Below are 18,235 nucleotides of genomic sequence, written 5' to 3'. Positions count from 1 at the left end.
CACAGGGATTTGTCTACCTTGTGAGGAGCTACATTCCTTCCTTAATACCTGGCCTTACTACCTAATGTTAGATGTTAAATCTTGTCTAAACTGAATCTCAATTAAAATCTTAATCTTAATCCGAAAGCCAAATAGTACTTTGAAATTAAAATGATTTATTTACTTTGTTAGCTCGTACTATATTTGGAATTTGGAAACAATCCTTCCTTCATCCTTCTCAAGTCAAAATATAACCTAACTTTTAAAACGACACCAGCATCATGGTCACACTCTTAACATAGAGTCCATTTTCAACAAGAAAATATGCTAACTGTTTGACATTATCAACGCATAAACTGCTAAACTGTTGATTTTAAAGGTTTACTCATGTCACTCTCTCCGGGGCCATCGAGTCCTGATAAGAACAAAACCACCAACGTACACACACACACACGATAACATCTCAAGATGTGCCCACACACATTCACACAAACTCCAGCGCCCATGTTTCATGTTAGCCAAACCTCAAACACAAACACCTTGGCACACAAGCCTCAGGTGCCCACCACGCACCCGTGGCAACTTCCCCAACCTCAATATTCATGACGTGCTGCTGTCTGCTGTACGTGGCCGCAAATGGCAGGAAGAGAAAGAGCTGGGGAAGTGCCAAGTTTGAAGGCTGGAAGAGAGAGTGGCACGGTCACCCCTTTGTGCTTTGGCAGGGGCGTCAAATGTGACTCTGCATTTACTTCACCACACTGCATTTAGCAAGCAGTTTGAGCCTGAAGTCAAGGGGAATAAGTACCTGGTCACAGGTACTGGCAAGCTGCGCCGATGCTCTGCCAGCTGAAGTGGTGTTACCGGCCGCCAGCGACTGTGGTGTCTCTTCTTTTGAGGTGGCAATGCTAGTGCAGGGAAGCCAACGCAGGAGAGAGAGTTGGGTCACTTTGTACGTCTCTCTTTCTCATTCCCTCTCTCTCTTCACTCGCACACACACACACACTCCCTCCCTCCCTCAGCCCACATCCCATTCCCATTGTGTGTTTAATCCGGGGCTCTTTTGTGGCAGGATTCCACACGAGGACTCCCGCTTCTGTGGCAGCCTTTTTCTCCCAGGGCCTGCCATGCTCTTCTGTCACCCCTTCTCTTTTCAATTTGCATGGAAATGCCTCCGTGTGCCTGTGTGTTTGTGTGTTGTGAGCATGCCCCCCAGCAGTCTGTGCGAGCGAGCATATGCACACACACACACACACACACATGTAAACACACACACACATTCACATATGAGTGAATAGACACGCCATACCATCAGAGCCAGGGAATGCCAGGGATTATGGGAAGAGATGTGATTATTACCAAGATTTTTTTTTGTTTTGTTTTTTCCCCCACATCATTTGTTTTCGACAAACGCTCAATAGACCCGTCTTGGCCGGGTGTTTTGTGCTTGCTGACAGTTAAGAAACAGGCAGCTCAAACACACGATTATTGTGGGTATTTTTGGAAAACATCCATGCACTTAATCTTTCATCTGCTGAAAAATTCAGCTTGTTGAAGACCCCCCCCCCCCCCCCCTTCCTCTCTTCCCCATAACAGCAATTTACGCTTTTCACAATCTCATATGACGCTTTTCTGTGGGATGTGGAGGCCGCAGCACACTTCTAAGGTGTTAATGTTGCCATCCGTATGAATTCTTAAACGCTGCCCCCTCACTCACTCACTCGGCATCGTGCACGCAAAAAGCCTCAGCATATGTGAATTCCTTAAAGAGAGGCGGAAACCTGAAAACATTCAGCGGCTCCAAATACTCATTCACTTCGCTGTGGGTAGTACTTTGAATGTTAAATCATTGTTTTCATCCTCTAAGCACATCATTTAAACCTGTCTTAAAATATTCCCTAGCAGCCATTATGGACTTAAAGATTCCCAAAGCAAGAGATGCCACAAAAATCTCCAAAACGCCATTAAATGACGGCACATAGTTTTTTTTTTACCTTGCAGACAGTTCAAGTCAAGTATCAAGTATCCTCCGATGTACTCCTTCTGTCTGCGTTCATTTACGTTTACACCATCCCGCCCTAAAAATGCCATATTGGCTAGCTTGTGTTCCTTATTTCAGAATTAAGGATGTAAAGAGAGATTCATCAGGATTGCTTCTGCCTTTGTGGACGCACAGACACACACATTAATCCTCTACCTACACACACACACACACACACACACACACTCCACTGTCTCTCCAAGATTTTTTTTTTTCCCACATGATGAGGCCACAGACGTTCAGAACTTAATTTCGAAGGCATGGGTTGTGGAAGACACAGGTCAAACACAATGAAGCTCTTTTATCTGCGTTTCCACTTTTTTTTTTTCTTTTTTCTAACCAGTCGTTGAATGATCAGCTGTGTCATATCCAATCAGGGACGAGGCCTGTGAAGGGTACTGGTTAGGGAAAAGACATTAAACTCCTGTTTATTTTTGTTAGTGGTTTAAGTTTGTAGATATAAACACATGCTGGCTGCAGAAATGTGTTCTCTTCTCATTGGTCATGAGAGTAACGTTAGAGGCCTTCAAGGCTCGAGTTTGATCTGACGCAGAGCAGATCTGTGTCATTTCTTTTGATCAGTCTGATGTTTACAATTTTGAGATTAAGGTTAAAGTTTTTTTGATTCTCCAGCACTTGTAGTTCAGGTTGTTCCTCTCCTACATTCTCCAGTCCTGTGTTTGTGGTGTTTGAGGCAGACTTTTAAACAATAACTGTCTTCTTTTTTCTGTCTCTGTCTCCTCTGCCTCCACTTTCGCCCTCTCCTCCAGCAGAGATGGATGGCCTGTCCGACCTCTCTCCACCCGGCTCTAATCACAGCCACAACCACAACCACAACCACCTGGGCTTCTCCCAGCAGCAGCAGCCCATCCCCGGCAGCACAGCAGAGCAGACTCCTTCCTCGCCGGTGCCCCCGCTGCCCCACGCCCCGCCACCACACGGTGGCCAGACTGGCGGCCGACAGCCCCAGCTTCCCGGTCTGCACCACCCAGGCCTGGTGTCCACGCCCATCAGCCCCCAGCTGGTCAACCAGCAGCTCGTGATGGCACAGATCCTCAACCAGCAGTATGCAGTGAACCGGCTGCTGGCGCAGCAGTCCCTGTCGCAGCAGTACCTCAACCACCCACCTGTCAACCGCAACTCCCACAGCAAGCCCATGGAGCCACAGGTGGCATCAAACACAGAGGTGTCCGTCGAAATTTACCAATGGGTGAGGGATGAGCTGAAGCGGGCCGGCATCTCACAGGCCGTCTTCGCCCGTGTGGCCTTCAACAGAACCCAGGTGAGGAGGGAAGACGGGGGCGAGGATAACAGGGGCTTCTCTAACTTTAAGACAACAAAGAACTTTCAGAGTCCATTCAGAACTCTGGTCTGTACTAAAATTATTGGCAGTAGTAAAAGTTGCTATCTCATTCCAAAGCCTCATTCTCCTTCCTGCTAATAGTAATGATCTAGGTCAGTAGAAGTGATGTTTGTCATGAACTTTGATATCAATCAAATTTATAAATTAACTGGCAAAAGGAGCCTGAACTTCAACAATAAACATCGCCACAGTCAATGAGTCGATCCACCCCACGCACCTCCACAGCTCCACTTTTGGCCCCAAAAAATCTAAAAAGGCATCAGCCATTCCTTGAAGCTTCAAAATGGGAGTCCACAAACCAATGTTGACATCACAGTAGCTTAGCCCATTCTATTTATACAGTCTGAGATGGCATTAGAATTTGTTTTATTATTTAAGGTTGATTTAATATAATGTCATTTATGAATAATTTGATATTTATTTAATTTCATGCCCCAGATTGACTCAGATATTCACAAGATAATAAAACATTTGGAGCACAAACAGCACCTTTCAAAACATCATGTGGCACCACTAAAGTTACATGGTGTAACTAAAAATTCCATCCACAAAATGGCATCTCAAATGTTCCAACAATCCAGCTTTTGAAATCAAACTGCACAAAACACTCAAAGTGTATCTCTCACTCTCCAAGATTCCTCACCAACACATCACATGAAGGACGCCATAAACACAATTTCATGGGACCTCTTTACTGAGAAACAACACGAAAGGCCCGGCGCTTGAATTGCTTCATTTCCACAGTTTATATCTCATTCATAATTCTCACTCCAGTAATCTAGCACCTCTACTGTACTTCAAGACAGCTGGCAGCCTGCCATGTGAGAGACCCGGGCTCGGTCATAGCGTGCATTCTCTCCCTGCCAAAATATGTGGTTTCACTTCATAGTCAGAGGCCTTACACATGTTCACACACACACACACACACACACACACACACACAGAAGGCAGCGATAATGTCTTAAGACGTACTGTCTGTATTAGAGGGAGGGTGGTGGTGGTGGGGGGGGGGTTGAAGGAGGTGACAGCAAACCTCATTACAACTCCATTTGCTTTGAAGTCGCTGTGTATAGAAAAGGGAAAAAAAATTAAACTGATAAGGATCTATTAGAATCAGAACGTACAGCAACCCCCAAAATAAATGTGCGTGTGTTAGTGTGTGTGTGTGTGTGTGTGTGTGTGTTTTATGGCAGAGTCAGACAGTGGTGTTTTTGTGGAAGCTCCCACACAAACAGAGTCTTATCTGTGGCTGATATGAGGAATTAGCCCAATGTGCCGTTGGAGAGTTTGCCTTTGGAGGATTATTTATTAGGCGTGTGTTTTTTTCCACGAGTCTGTGTTAATAAAAGGAGCGAGGGGGGGTGGGGGGGTTGTCGAGTGGTGACATGAAGGGGCTGCTGTCGATGCAGGAGGTGGATCACAGGAGACGGAGGGGAGGAACTGAGGAGAGGAAACTGATTGACCAAAGACAGAGACAGAAGGCGTTGATGGCGAAGAATGATAAGCATGCACAAACTGAAGAATGCAGACTCACACAGAACAAACATAAATTAGATACGCCTCTAATCTATCCCCTGAATACTTGTGTACATTAAGTGCACATTCTAAATCGTCAGTCTGAGTCAGATTTCATGTAAGTATGTGTTCGTACTTGTCCGGATACCACACACCTACCTCTTTAAACATGACACATATACATATACATTTTAATAGTCAGGCAAACGACACCCAGCACATATTTGCAGCTCTGCTCATTTCCCGAGAGGACTTACATGCTCGAGAAAAATAAAATAAATAAAAGCATGAGCATGTTTTCCCCATCACCTTGTTTTATTACCAAATCACACCTATTGATGGTGAGAGAAGCGGAGCGATGGTTTGCACAGTGTGTGGCCAAGAGCTGATGAAAAGGCCCAATCACACGTCTCTGATAATGGAGTCATCGCCGTCTCATAATGATGGAATTGAGCGCTATTGAAAAGTAAACAGAGGATACACTGATTGCCCGCCGTACAAGACTTTCACATTTCAGGCGAGGAGCTGCGGCTCTTATCTAAAGCAACACACGGCTCTAAGAATATGTCCAAGATCTGCGAAATTACGCGCAACAAATTGTCGTGGGTTCAGAGGCCACGCGAAAGTTTCAATGACAGTTTTTTAAGTTCGGTAAAGAGTTGCGATGGTGCGCATGTTTGCTTTGATAACATGGTTTTACAACCACAGTGATGGAAGGGAGAGAGTGTCTGCTGACTGGAGAGAAAGCTGAGTGTGAGGAAAGTGCAGAGCAAACAGGAGACTCAGAAAAGAGAAGTAGATACACAGGAAAAGCCTGCGACCCCACCTGCCTCCACGGAAACAGTGCGGAGTAAAAATCTCTGGTCTGAGTAGAGTCCCTAAAAGGCAGCATTAGTTTACAGTTAAAGTGGGTTTAAGAGTGTCACATCTAAATTGTCATTAGAGTCTCAATTTACACTCATGCTTCTCTTTTACTGTCTTGTTTAAGACTCTTCTAACGTGATTATTTCCTTCTTGCTTCCATCCTGACCCCGCCACCCGACTGCTTCCCTCTCTGGGAGCTCTGATCTTTCTTTTTCTGTGGTTCTCCTTCTGCTGCTCTACCACCTGCTCTCCATCTTTCTTCCTCCCTTTGGTTTCCTCTCTCCTTCCACTCCACTAACATCGCACAGGGCTTGCTGTCTGAGATTCTGCGCAAGGAGGAGGACCCTAAGACAGCGTCTCAGTCGCTGCTGGTCAACCTGCGCGCCATGCAGAACTTCCTGCAGCTGCCGGAGGCCGAGCGCGATCGCATCTATCAAGAAGAGAGGGAGCGCAGCCTCACGGCAGCCTCGGCAATGGGCGCCGCTCCTCTCATCAGCACTCCACCCAGCCGACCTGTACAGGTACCAGAGATTTTATTCCTCCCCGTGCATGTTTTCCTGTGGTGTCCCTGTGTTAACGACACAAATAACTCTTAGTAGGATCTAATTAGTAGACCAGAGTTTTACAAACATTTCTTAGAGGCAGAGCTGCTCAAATCAGATAAATATTAAACAAACTGGAGTAAGCCTTAATGTGCAGAGATGTTTGCTCACAGTAGCATTGGTATTTGAAGTCAAGGGGTAAAGGCAGATTTATACTTCACCAAGGCTTCCTGGTGTTGCCGCTGTGGCTGCCTGTAGCATCAGATCTGATTTATGGTTTGATGGATCAATTGTCGAAGCACCTCTGCAGCTGTAGATGAATGTGTCATTTTAACTCAGTGTTATGCATCTATCATGCACCAAAGTAATCATGTTTAAATTCTTTTATTCACATTTTTAAAGAGAACCGCTACCATGCAGAGTAGGGACTTCCATATTCAAGTACTTGAATTGGTGGTTTTGGATTAGCCAACCTGCCTGTGCTGTACAGACCGTAGAGATAAGCTATGATAAGCAAGTTTACCTTTACGTAGGTTGGCAAGTTTTGTTTTTTCTGTTGAAATACTAAGAAACATCTCTCTGATGTGTCATCACCAATCTGCTTTTAACCTTAGATCACCTTGTGTCTTACTGAGAACACTGAGTGTTATCTGCGTCAGTGCAGATGTACCATTTTGGCTGTTTGGATCTGTGCAGATATTCATTGATAGCAGGTTCCCACGTACTCATGCCCATACTGAAATGCTTTTCTAGATCACTCAGTGCAGATTTGTGCGTTGTTACTGATAAGGAAATGTGCAGTTTTATATCCGAGGGAATAAACATCAGCAACAGCTTTGGTCGGACTCTCTACGTAGCTACAAAGGGAAGCCAAGCCGATCCAAGTTTGGGGAACAAAAATCTTCGAATGCACAGTCTTGTTACCCAACTAAGCCACTGCATATGACTTCAAGTTTGCCAGCTAGCAAACTTGCACAGTGAAAAATGTTGTTGGCTCCACCCATTGAGGGTTAATGAGACTTTCAGTGCAGAGAGATGTTTGTATAACTAACAAGACTTTCTGCAACAAAGTCAGAGTACTGTGAAATAAAAGTTCCAGTGGCTGAAAAGAGAGAATATTTCAAATCTCTAAGCCAAGAGCGATGACAAAGGCTGCATTTATTCATCATGTAAGAAACATATCTAGTCCTGTGAACGCTATACATTGTTAGTATTGGGTGAGAGTGTTTACACGCAGTTAAAGTTGAGAACAGGTATTCAGGTGTGGGAGCAGGTTGGGGTGTTTTTTAGGAGCTGGAATTTACTGTCTGTCTCTGTGGTGGTGTCCTGGACTTAATCCAGACATGCGTAACAAACCGCCTGACATCTGCCAGGCTTCATAGGTGCTACAAGAGGTTAAACAAAGTGTTACTGATCCAGTCCAGACAGTGTAAAAAGGGTGTGTACAGATTTCTAGTGTACAGACAGAGACACACTCATGCACTGCACTCATTAGCGCACTTTGTTTACATGCGTGACGACAGCAGGTACGGATACGAGCACCACCCTAGCACATTGTTTTCACACACACCTCACATTCCCCTCCATTGTGTCAGGCCGCTACCTGTCTGCGAACACGTGGAATAAATCAAAGCCCATTCGTTCCGTCAACGTGCACGCTGGAGAACATACTTTACATTCTCCCCGCATGTAAATGGGCTCTACATCATCCCCGCCCTCACCACACAGGTGAGAATGGTGCACAAATGATGGATAATTTTTTGTGCTAATTTTGACCTTTTACCATGCATTAGGCAGCATTAACAGCCCTCCCATTTTCAAAATAAAGCTCACTCAGTGATGACAAGCTCCGTGAAAGATCAAACATTGTTTAGTCAGTCCCCGTTTTAAAATCGCTGCAGCACAACTTTCTACCCTCACCGCAAATCAAGCGTCCCTCATTTGAAAGGTATGTGGCAACTTTCTACCACTTAAGCCCATTTGAAGCGCGGTCAGCTGCGTCTGGGAGGTGAGAGCGGCGGACAAAGGCCCTCTCTGTCCTGTCCTCGGTGAAGATTTGGCTTTTATTTAGGTGAGGTGGACGGAAAGACAGAATCACAGGCCCACCCATCTCCAAAATGGAGCCTCCCGCCCTGAAACTGCTCAGCATGATGCCAGTTGCTGTCTTTGCAAAAAGAAAGAGTGGCATTCTGAGGCAGTGGTGCCGAACTTAAGCGGGGCCACTTCGCAGTTCACAGCTCATCTTTACAATCAGAGGCTGTGTCAGAGAAGGACAGAGATCCAGTGAGAGAGTGGGCTTTTGCACAACACAACATGTTTTGTTTGGCTTAATAAGCCACTGTTAATGTTTTTTATTAACATCCCAGATGCAGAGAGAGGGATTTGGAACTATGCGTTATTAGATTTTCAGTAATCACGTCAGGTGAATTAAAGATCAGTGAATGAATGAATGTACAGAGGGTCTTTTAGTATATCTGAGACCAGCTTACAGAGCTGTAGAGATACATAACAAAACAGAAAGAGATCTGCAGGCTGAACAATAAACACAGTGACTACGACATGGCATACAAACAATTTGACCCAAAGCCTCTGGTTTGTGTGTTTCTATTCTCACTCAGAATGCTGGTGGCACATCGATAGAATATCTTGAGGGCCTAATATACTTCACCTGTATGACTTAAAGCCATCAACATTTATCATGTAGACCTGTTCCTACACAAGGCAATTCTAACGCGCACACCCACAAACACACACGTTTGCACACTCATACACCTGGCCATCTGCCAGCCTCTCCTATGGAGCAATGCGGTGTGAATTTAAGCACATAAATCAGCCAGGGTGGCAATTGAGCCAGAGACAGAGGAGGGTTTTTATTGGCCTCATAAAAACAGATGCAGAGGTATGTTTCTCTCACATGTGCTGATGGGTCGGCGCAACTCCCCCAAAGCCAGTTAGTGCACGTCCCAGCCTTAACAATTAGCTTGACATGGTAACCTAGCGCTCAGACTGACAAGCCCATGTCGAGCTGTCGTAAAACTGGATGAAAGACCCAGCGATGCTCCGACATTCCAGTTTCACCACAAATTTTAGGATTATGTGATTGTCTTTAACACACAGAGGAGCTCGTATTAGGTGTCTAGACAAATACTTGAATATATATGTTTTTTGATCACAGGTTGAGTTAGTGGCTGTTGGTGTTATTATGGTTTATTTGAATGTTATGTACTTGCACTCAAACCCAACCCTGCTGATGTCTCTTTTCAAAAGGGCTCGTATGGAATGATTCATATGCTAATGGTTCTTGGGTAATGCTTTTATTAGGATACTTGTTACCTTGTCAAAGGATTTTTGTCAAGATGCAACAAGCCGCTGAATGAAGATGATTTGATTTCACTTGACTTGCATTTATTTTTTAATCATCAGCTTGACATAAGAATAATAACATTTCTCACAACACATCCAAGTGTTTTTGAGCAAAGTAACACTGGAGCCGTGCGTGGGTGTAATCTACACTCCAGTGTGTGTGTGATGGGCGCATGCATGAGCGTGTGTGTATGCTTGTGTTTAGCCAGATTACCTTTATTGTTCCTCATGTGAGCCTGAACAAATAACGGTCGCGTTGTGTTCCCGACACTGCAGCCCCGGAGGGAAGACTGTAACAGCGTAAGGCCCGAGGACTGGAATCCCAGAATCCCCGTGGGCATTTCCCCTGTGAGCAAATAACTCCACCCACCTCACCTCTCCACCTCCACCAAACTGAATGCACACATTCTCATAGACAATACACACACTGAGGCTCATTATCTCCCAGCATGCAATTCATTGCTTTTTTAGTATTTACACGTCTATGAAGCTGGAGACATTAATAGGAGCATGTGAATTTATCTTTCAAGTGCAAGGCTAATATTCACATTTTGATCAGTTAATACCACACAATTTTACACCATTACAAAGCTTAAGATTTTAATTACATCTAATGGTGATAACTGCGTCAAATACAGATTTTTGTATGTGTTTTTTCAGCTTAATTTGGTATCATGAGTCTGGAAAAAAGCGAAATCCTGTTGCTCAGTTACAAAACAAATACAGATACACAGTATTTAGTGTGTCACACATGACTGATGTTATTAAAAGAAAACGTGCAGGTTGAGTAAAGTGACCCAGCCCATACACACACACAACCAAAATTCACGTATTAGAGTTCAAAATTGAACATTTGCAGGATTTTGTGTGATTTTTATAATTTATTTCGTCTTTACTCGTTCATCCAGGTGAAACCGTCGCCTCTGCCCAGCGAGTGGAACGGCAAAACCGAGAGCTGCATCCTCAACATCAACTCCACCATCTACGACGAGATCCAGCAGGAGATGAAGAGGGCCAAAGTGTCCCAGGCCTTGTTCGCAAAGGTGGCCGCCTCCAAGAGCCAGGTACTGAAACACACTTAACATCCTGCTGAATTAATATGAGAAGGAGGAAGATGTGCTGCACACCTCATATATCAGCTAGATTTTGTTGTTCTGTCAGCAGCGTCCCAGTCCTTGTCGTCCTCCAGAAAACCTCATTGACCATTTTGGTTTCAGCTTCAATTACAAAACACGAAGAGCTTTCCTTCTTCAGTCACAATCGAAACATCTTTATTCAATATCCAAAATCTAATCTGAGAAAATCTTAAAATTTTGTCAAACAAAGATTTCTTTTACCTCATGTTTTTTTTAAAGTGGCGTAATGTGTAAAGGCTGTTAATCATTTTATGAGTTCTTACTTTGTAAAGCAGCTCTTACAGCAGTACTGATGTGTCATAAATCCAAATCTGAAACTCTAAACCTGCATACATAAATTGTTTCAAGCGTACACTCACACACACACACTCAGACACACACACACGGCTGATGGATGCCTTTCAAAAATCAAAGCAAGAGAATAAAGATCTTTCAGCGTCAAGGCAGTCCTGTTGACGTACAAATACGGCAATAATAGACCTGAGGAACTTTTAATATACACATATAAACACACACACAGACATCGGTGTATACAGAGGATATTAAAATATTATTACTACACAAATATAACATCATTATATGTATACAGTTAAAAGCAGAGAAGTAGAATTCTTTCCAGCAGGTACAAAACTTGCCCCCGATGCATCACCGCTGTGATTTATCGACATAATGACACATGTCCTCTTTATTGTGGGTTTGGAGTTTAGCAGCCGACACTGTTTCAACACCAAACAAACCTGTTTATATTAGCTCAGCTCAGTAAGACGATGGGGCCCCTGTTATCTTCTCCCAGAGAGCAGGGCGCTCACACAATACACAGCTTGTGTGTGTTGGAAACAGGGGAAAAAGGGAAAACACACCACCAATTTAACTCTATATTAAAAGCAATTTAAAAAATGTAGCACTAAGGAGTTATTATTAAAGGTTTTCGCGTGTCTGTCGGAGGAGTCGGGAAGATTTCCACAATTGTGCTCGATGAAGACGACGGGGGGAGAAATAGATCACCAAGGGCGGAATAATCTAGAAATATCTGCAAAGGCTTTATTTTTTTCTTGCTGATTAGGATGATTATACCCCCAGATAGCTTTGTTTTACCAAATTGCAGTTTGATGCACAAACCACTGTTTTTGTTAAGGAGTTCAAAGACTCCTTGGAAGGATGGAGAAAGAGAAAGGGGGAGAGCGAGGCGGTCGCGGTATTAACTCGCGCATGTCTCTCTTTTCTCAAATGAAGGTTTGTCTGGGAAACAGGTTTCCACCGTGCCTTCTCCACCTCGCTCCCATCTTTCTGTCTTGCCCCTCTACCGTTCTCGTTCCCCCGATTTCTGCCTCTCTTTCACGTTCCATTCATGGCAGGCGGGTGTGAATGTGAATTGAGCAGCAGATAAGAAGTGTGCTAATTATGCCTGTGAAAGGGGGCCTGGGAGAGCACTTATCTCTGGCTCCATCTCGTAATGGGCGCTCCCCGGGCAGCTGGTCTCCCCCCTTACTACCCAGCCGGCATTGCCACAGCTACCAGCACGGCCAGGCCAGGCCAGCTCCTCCCCATCAGGACCCCTGAACCCTGAAAATCAGAGAGTAGCACCCAGTTTTCAGTTGACGCTTCCACAAAAATCATCTAAAATTTTCAGGACTTTGATTTAGTGTGGGACGAGATCACAGTTTGACTTATTTAGATTTATGCTGCGGGCAGACAATTCTGTCGTGATTTACGTCCCAGAATTGAAGTCAGTCCAACAATATGAATGGAATTTCTTTCAGTGATCAGTCTTTTGTCCCTTCCATGCATAGAAGCATTACATTTCCATGTTATATTATGTTGACAGTGGTCAAGCTGCAACAATTACTAGTCAACTAATCTGATCTATTGATGGACGGAAATTAATCAGTAGCGATTTTGCTAGTCATCAATCATTTGTTATTTGTTAAAACCAGCTTCTTAGATGTGGGTATTTGCAGCTGTTGTCATTTGCTGTTTTATGTCATTGTAAATTGGATATGTTTAAACTTCAGCATTAGTCTCAACACATTTTATTAAACAACCAATTAAGGAAATCAGTGAAAATAATAGTTAGTAGTTTCAGCTGGGAGGTGTGAGCACTGACTTTGCTACACCCCACAAGTTCTTACAGCTTTTTTTTACTAATAAATAAACAAAATAACATGTCAAGACAGTAAATATTGTGATACCTATTTTCCTTTGCAGAAAAATACAACCCTACACCTTCTGAATTCATGTTTATGTCTTCCATCGAACAACGACTAGCTTAATTTCCTCGTTAACTTGTTGTCAAACACGCTTTATTAAAAAATAAAAATCACCAAAACCATCTTGGTTAGTCCTTCCACTCTTTTCACAATCACCAGCTCTAGTTGTATGGAAATAAAACGACAATTCATCAACTTAGATATGAAAATATGCTCGCTCTACACGCTGTTTTTCTCGTGTCGTCCTCTGCTCAATGAGAAGCGACTCTGCCCATTAAATTAGCTAAATAAAATGACAAAAATCACCCAAAAAAAACCTAACTCAGCCAATCGCGATTGCCGATATATTCATCCAGTCGCAACCCCAGCTTGTAGATACCTGATATTTAATATTATACATCAAAAACAGACAGAAAAAAACATTTCCAGAATGTTAGATTGTCGGTCAGGTGAGCTACTAATAACTGCTTGCTCCAAAAAAGACATTGGTGTCACTGCTGGAACTGAAGAAATTATGATTTTATGTGCCCAAAGAGTGTTGCTGGGAAAGAAATTTTTTGCTAGGATATTAATTGTCGAGTACCTCAGTGTTAATTGTTCATTAGCTTATTATAGTGCGACTCAGTCAGCCAGGAAGAATGGCAAAATGTATTCTTAAATGACACGTTGTAAACGACAGCTTAAGTCCAGAGAGCTTTGCAGCTTTGCAGGAAGAAAATAACACCATCCAAGCCTTGGGTAGAGCGCCATGCCAGCAGAGACTGCTGGTACTGAGCTGGGGAGTGCAGTGTAGATGTGGTTGGTGATGAGGATGGAGGATGGGCTGGACTGGCAGGATGCCCATATGGGGTCCAGGGAAATAATCGTGGGGGGAGGGTGGGGAAGAGGCCTCATCACTGAGGCTGGCACCGGCCTGTCAGCTTGGTGTGCAGTTCAACCTCTGCCTCTTCAGCTCGGCTTAGGATTTCCCAGCATGCTTACGCAAGCACAGGATCAGGTGACCGGGATCCGTTGGTACCAGTCCCATATACATGCGGGGCTATGTGTGCATCATGTCGTGTTTCTTAGTGTATGTTGTATTTGTTTGTAGCGTGTTTGCCTCACTCAGAGAGAGGCAGATAATGCAGCTGAGAAGGGAAGAGAGCAGTGGAGACAAATAAGGGATGTAGAGTTGAAGGAGGTCATAGGCAGCAGTGGTCCCCTGGGTGGAAGAGCAGTAAACAGGAGTTTACTGATTGCTGCATGCTCCACTGAGTGTATGCTTAGGTGTGTGTATTCACCATATATAGATGTACGTTTGTGTGTGTGCTTGTCTGTGCGTTTAACATGGGTTTATGTGCAGGCACATTTGAATGTGTGTGTTTGTGTCTGCTGGTGTGTGTTCAGGGGGGTTCCTGGAACGCAGCCATCCCGTCCTCTCTTAGGGCTCGTAACCACAGCAGGCCTCTGCCACCCCTTAACTGCCCCCCCTTCCTCCCTCACATAGTCAATGTTGCATTTCAATCACTCTTTTACTGCCACATATTCAGAGTAGTAACTATAGAGCAGTGAATCTAACCCAAGCCATATTACTTTATCAGATTGATGCTCGCCATTTCACTTCAAGTCTGGGCATACGTATTTTTTAAGTAATCCATGCAGCAGCTCTGATTTATTAGGACAGATATTACATTTAGTCATTGATAAAATCAGAGCCATTATTCATGATCCATTCCTCAATGACTCAAACTGATCAAATGCTCCAAGAATGCTCCATCTCCATTTAGCTTCAGGAGATGTCAGACTTGGAGAAAACAACTGTGTGTTACTGGTTCAAGTCCAGCGATGGCACTGCCAGAAGTAGCTATATTTGCCAAACGGCCCATTTCATTTTAGCCTGCGGAGGTGCAAGCTATGATCTGGATAGCCTGGAGTTGATGTCAACATTATTAACTGGCTCAGTAGGGCTAGAGCGCTATCTAGCAAGCTACTATGCTTTGTTTTCATTCACATTAACAGGGGAGGCTTGCTGTGTTGGCTAGCCTGGCAGAGAGGGCGGCTAATGTTCAGTTGAGCGATGGGAGGTTAGCCGAGGGTGGGGCGGGAGCGGGTTGGGGGCATTCCTTTGACACGACTTTTATGTCTAAACATCTCCGACACTTCCTGAGAGGAATTGCGCAACGGATGGAATCAGAGTCCCCGCTGTCATAAAACAAGCACCCTGGGAGCCCTGCGCACCACGGGGCTCAAAGCCCTCCGACTCCTCAATGACCAGAAGAGTACAGAACGCAGTCACCGCCACCAACACCGCCCTCTCTCCCCATCTCTCTTTCTCTCTTTCGCTCGCTCATTCTCCCCTGGAAGAGGCTACGCTAATTAGCCAGGCTCTAATGAGACAGAATGGCACTGATCTGGTCCGCCGCTGCGCCACCGGGGGGGCCGGGCGGGGGGGCTGGTGCAGTAGGGGGGAGAGGGGAGAGTGAGGGGGGAGGTTGGTGTATGCCATCTGTCACCCTGCACCCGCCTGGCACGGCAGTCCCTGGAGTGGAGGGTGGTGTTTGGGGGGGGGGGAGTGAGTGCCTTGTTGGTCTGGAGAGGTGGGGGAGTGGGTGGAGGTGGGTGGGGGCGGGTGGGTACACTGATATGAGTAGGAAGGGAGGGTGACAGAATAACCGAAACTGCTTCCTTCGTGTTTGGAAAATGACTAATTTCCTGTTACGGGTGGAATCCGCTTAGTGGTCGTACATGTTTTATGGGGGCTTGAACTCTTTTTTAATCTCAGATATTTAACACATGACCCACCCGACCAGACCAGAACGACACACACACACACACATGACACACACACCACCTCTATCATTCTGCTCCATCCAATGGCTGCGTAACAAGAGGGGCAGATGGCTGACCTTTTGGGTGTCTGTTTCTGGATTGTGACCGTTCAGAGGTTTGTCTGTTACTGAGAAGCCACTTGGGGTCAGTGCGTTAGAAGTCATGTTTTGCATAAAGAGTTGTGTACAAATGGCATTAAATGACATACTAGGGTGGTAAAATGATACAGTGAAGATGTTATCAGACACTTTTTAATATCAGGATCACCTAGGTTTTGCTCCACTTTTCTTAACTTTGTGTGCGATGGCAGGGCCGGCGTTTAGACGTCCTTATTTTATTTTTTGTTTGTGAACTTACAGCTCTCCACACCTCTCTCTCCCTCAAATTAGGCAGATCAGAGCGAGCATATCGCAAACCCCGAGGGATCTAAAAGGGCCGTGACTGTTTATTAATTGATTTATTTATTTATCTCCTGTGCCTGCTTGGTTATTAGGTTGCCATGGGAAACAGGCTAGGCCAGATCCTCTCTATTATTAAAGACACAATTTCTTGAACTGGAGACCCAGCTGTCTGAATAATTAATTTAGCGAATGAATTATCTTGCAAACGGTAAGTCTTCCCCTCCCTCTGAAATGAGCCTTTCTCTTATTGTTTAATGGACAGTGGAATTCCCACCAGCCTGTGTTCTCTCCACTGCCTGTTTCATCGAACCCTCCTCCTCTTAGCAGGAGCCTGGGGTCTCACTGAGCATGCCCAGAGCACTTTGTGTCTCTCATGCCATCTCTCTCACTTACGCCTTACATGCCACCTCTCACCCCATCTGTCTCCGATTGCACAACCCACTCCCTCCTCCTCGCCTGCCTCCTACCCTGCAGTCCAAACTAGGAATCTGCCCCGGCTGTCAGGACTCCAAATCGTCTCTTCGTCATCACCACTAATGCCTTATTATAAGACTAATGTTTTCTACTGTGGAGCAGGTGTTAGCCAGTTTACTAGTTAACTGAGCTAGCACTTTGCTAATCGTTCAGTAGCCCTCTCTGTATGAAGAGTTCTCAAGACCAAACCTTACCGGCCACATGCCTAACCTTACTGGTGCTCACCCTTTGCCAGCTTGTTAGCAGATGCTACCCTTGTCCCAGTGACAGGCACAGTATTTTGCTAGCTCTTTCCTTTCTGCAAATGTTCGCTAGCTAACCCTCTCCCACTGTCTCCACTTCTCCTGACAGACCACACAGGGCTTGTTCTGAGGCCCATTCTCACTAATCTGATCAGGCAGGCAAATACGCCGGGAAAAGCGCTTTAATGATCCCCCTAATTACCTCAAGTCAATACCAACTGTATTATTAGACTCGGGGAAAATATTCCATTAGGGTGCCCCCCGTGGGAGTCCCCCCTGTGCGCGCTGATGTCACGCGCTGCGCGCCCCCTACGCTTGTAATTAATTTTATTTACACACTCAGGAATGCACAAGGTCGCACCTGCAGCCCGGAGCCGCCCGACTCGGCCCGCCTAATCAGATCTGTCATAATTATCATTCTGCATGCTTCTGACACACGCCGGGAAATATTTCAATTTAACTACAGCCACTAGCTCCGGCAGATGCAGTCTGAGAGAGAGAGTGTGTCTGTGTGAGTGTGTGCATACAGGAGTGTGTGTGGCTGAGTGTGGGGGAATTGCATGGGGAGATATTAGGACCTATCCAAGTGCTCATGCTGGTGCTTGTGTGCACTTGGTTTTGCTAGCATTATTTGATCTCTCCCTGTCTTTCACAATCTCCTCTCTCTGTCCTTATCTCTCTGTCTCTGAGGGAGACTTTCCAGCTTCCTCACTCTATCTACATCATATTCCTCAGTCTCTGTTTTTTTTAAATATACTGCATAAATTGGAAGGAGGAGGATATATAAGTTGCCTTTTCAGCCATGTACAGAGAGAGATTTGAGATTGTGTGTTTACTTTGTTGCCACTTGTATAAATACTCTATTTTAAGTTCAAGATGAATTTCCAAGTTGAACAAGACACACAGCCACAGCGCTGAATAAACAACTGCATACGAAGACTTCTATTTCAGAGCACTTTTTGGGGATGAAAATTTGTTCAGTTTCATTAGTATCTGAAGCAAACTTGTAGGCCAATTAAGAACACTTATTTAGCTGACACAGACAATTTGCAGGTTCTCTGCTATTTCAATCCCTAATTCAATAAGATCAGTCATGATTTATCAGCTTAATTACGCTTTGATATTAGCAATTAAACCCCAGCTTTGAATTAAATCTCAATCAAGCTCTTATAATTGATGGAATCAGACTGCATGTAGGTGCTTTCTGTGTTTGTAATGTTGCTGCCGTTGTTGTTTATCTGCAGCTCATCTTCAGTGTGTTTGTTGTCTTCTGTGCATTCATCCTCCATCTGCCTCAGCAATA

General features: G+C 44.7%; 1 protein-coding gene across 9 annotated transcripts in view; it reads left to right on the top strand.

The window, feature by feature from the left end:
- The window catches only part of LOC126391464 (DNA-binding protein SATB1), a 68,435-nt gene that overhangs the window by 34,330 nt on the left and 15,870 nt on the right, over window positions 1–18,235 (top strand). For 6 of the 9 annotated variants that reach the window (XM_050046263.1, XM_050046260.1, XM_050046262.1 and 3 more), the window contains 4 exons: window positions 2,788–3,299; window positions 6,068–6,280; window positions 9,941–10,012; window positions 10,573–10,728. In XM_050046263.1, the coding sequence (XP_049902220.1) occupies window positions 2,788–3,299; window positions 6,068–6,280; window positions 9,941–10,012; window positions 10,573–10,728 (953 nt within the window). The remainder of the gene's footprint in view (window positions 1–2,787; window positions 3,300–6,067; window positions 6,281–9,940; window positions 10,013–10,572; window positions 10,729–18,235) is intronic. The other 3 variants (XM_050046261.1, XM_050046264.1, XM_050046259.1) reach the window with 2 other exon arrangements.

Source organism: Epinephelus moara, chromosome 6 (genome assembly GCF_006386435.1).
Source record: "Epinephelus moara isolate mb chromosome 6, YSFRI_EMoa_1.0, whole genome shotgun sequence".
Taxonomy (NCBI): Eukaryota; Metazoa; Chordata; class Actinopteri; order Perciformes; family Serranidae; genus Epinephelus; species Epinephelus moara.
This window is presented reverse-complemented; position numbering and strand designations above follow the sequence as displayed.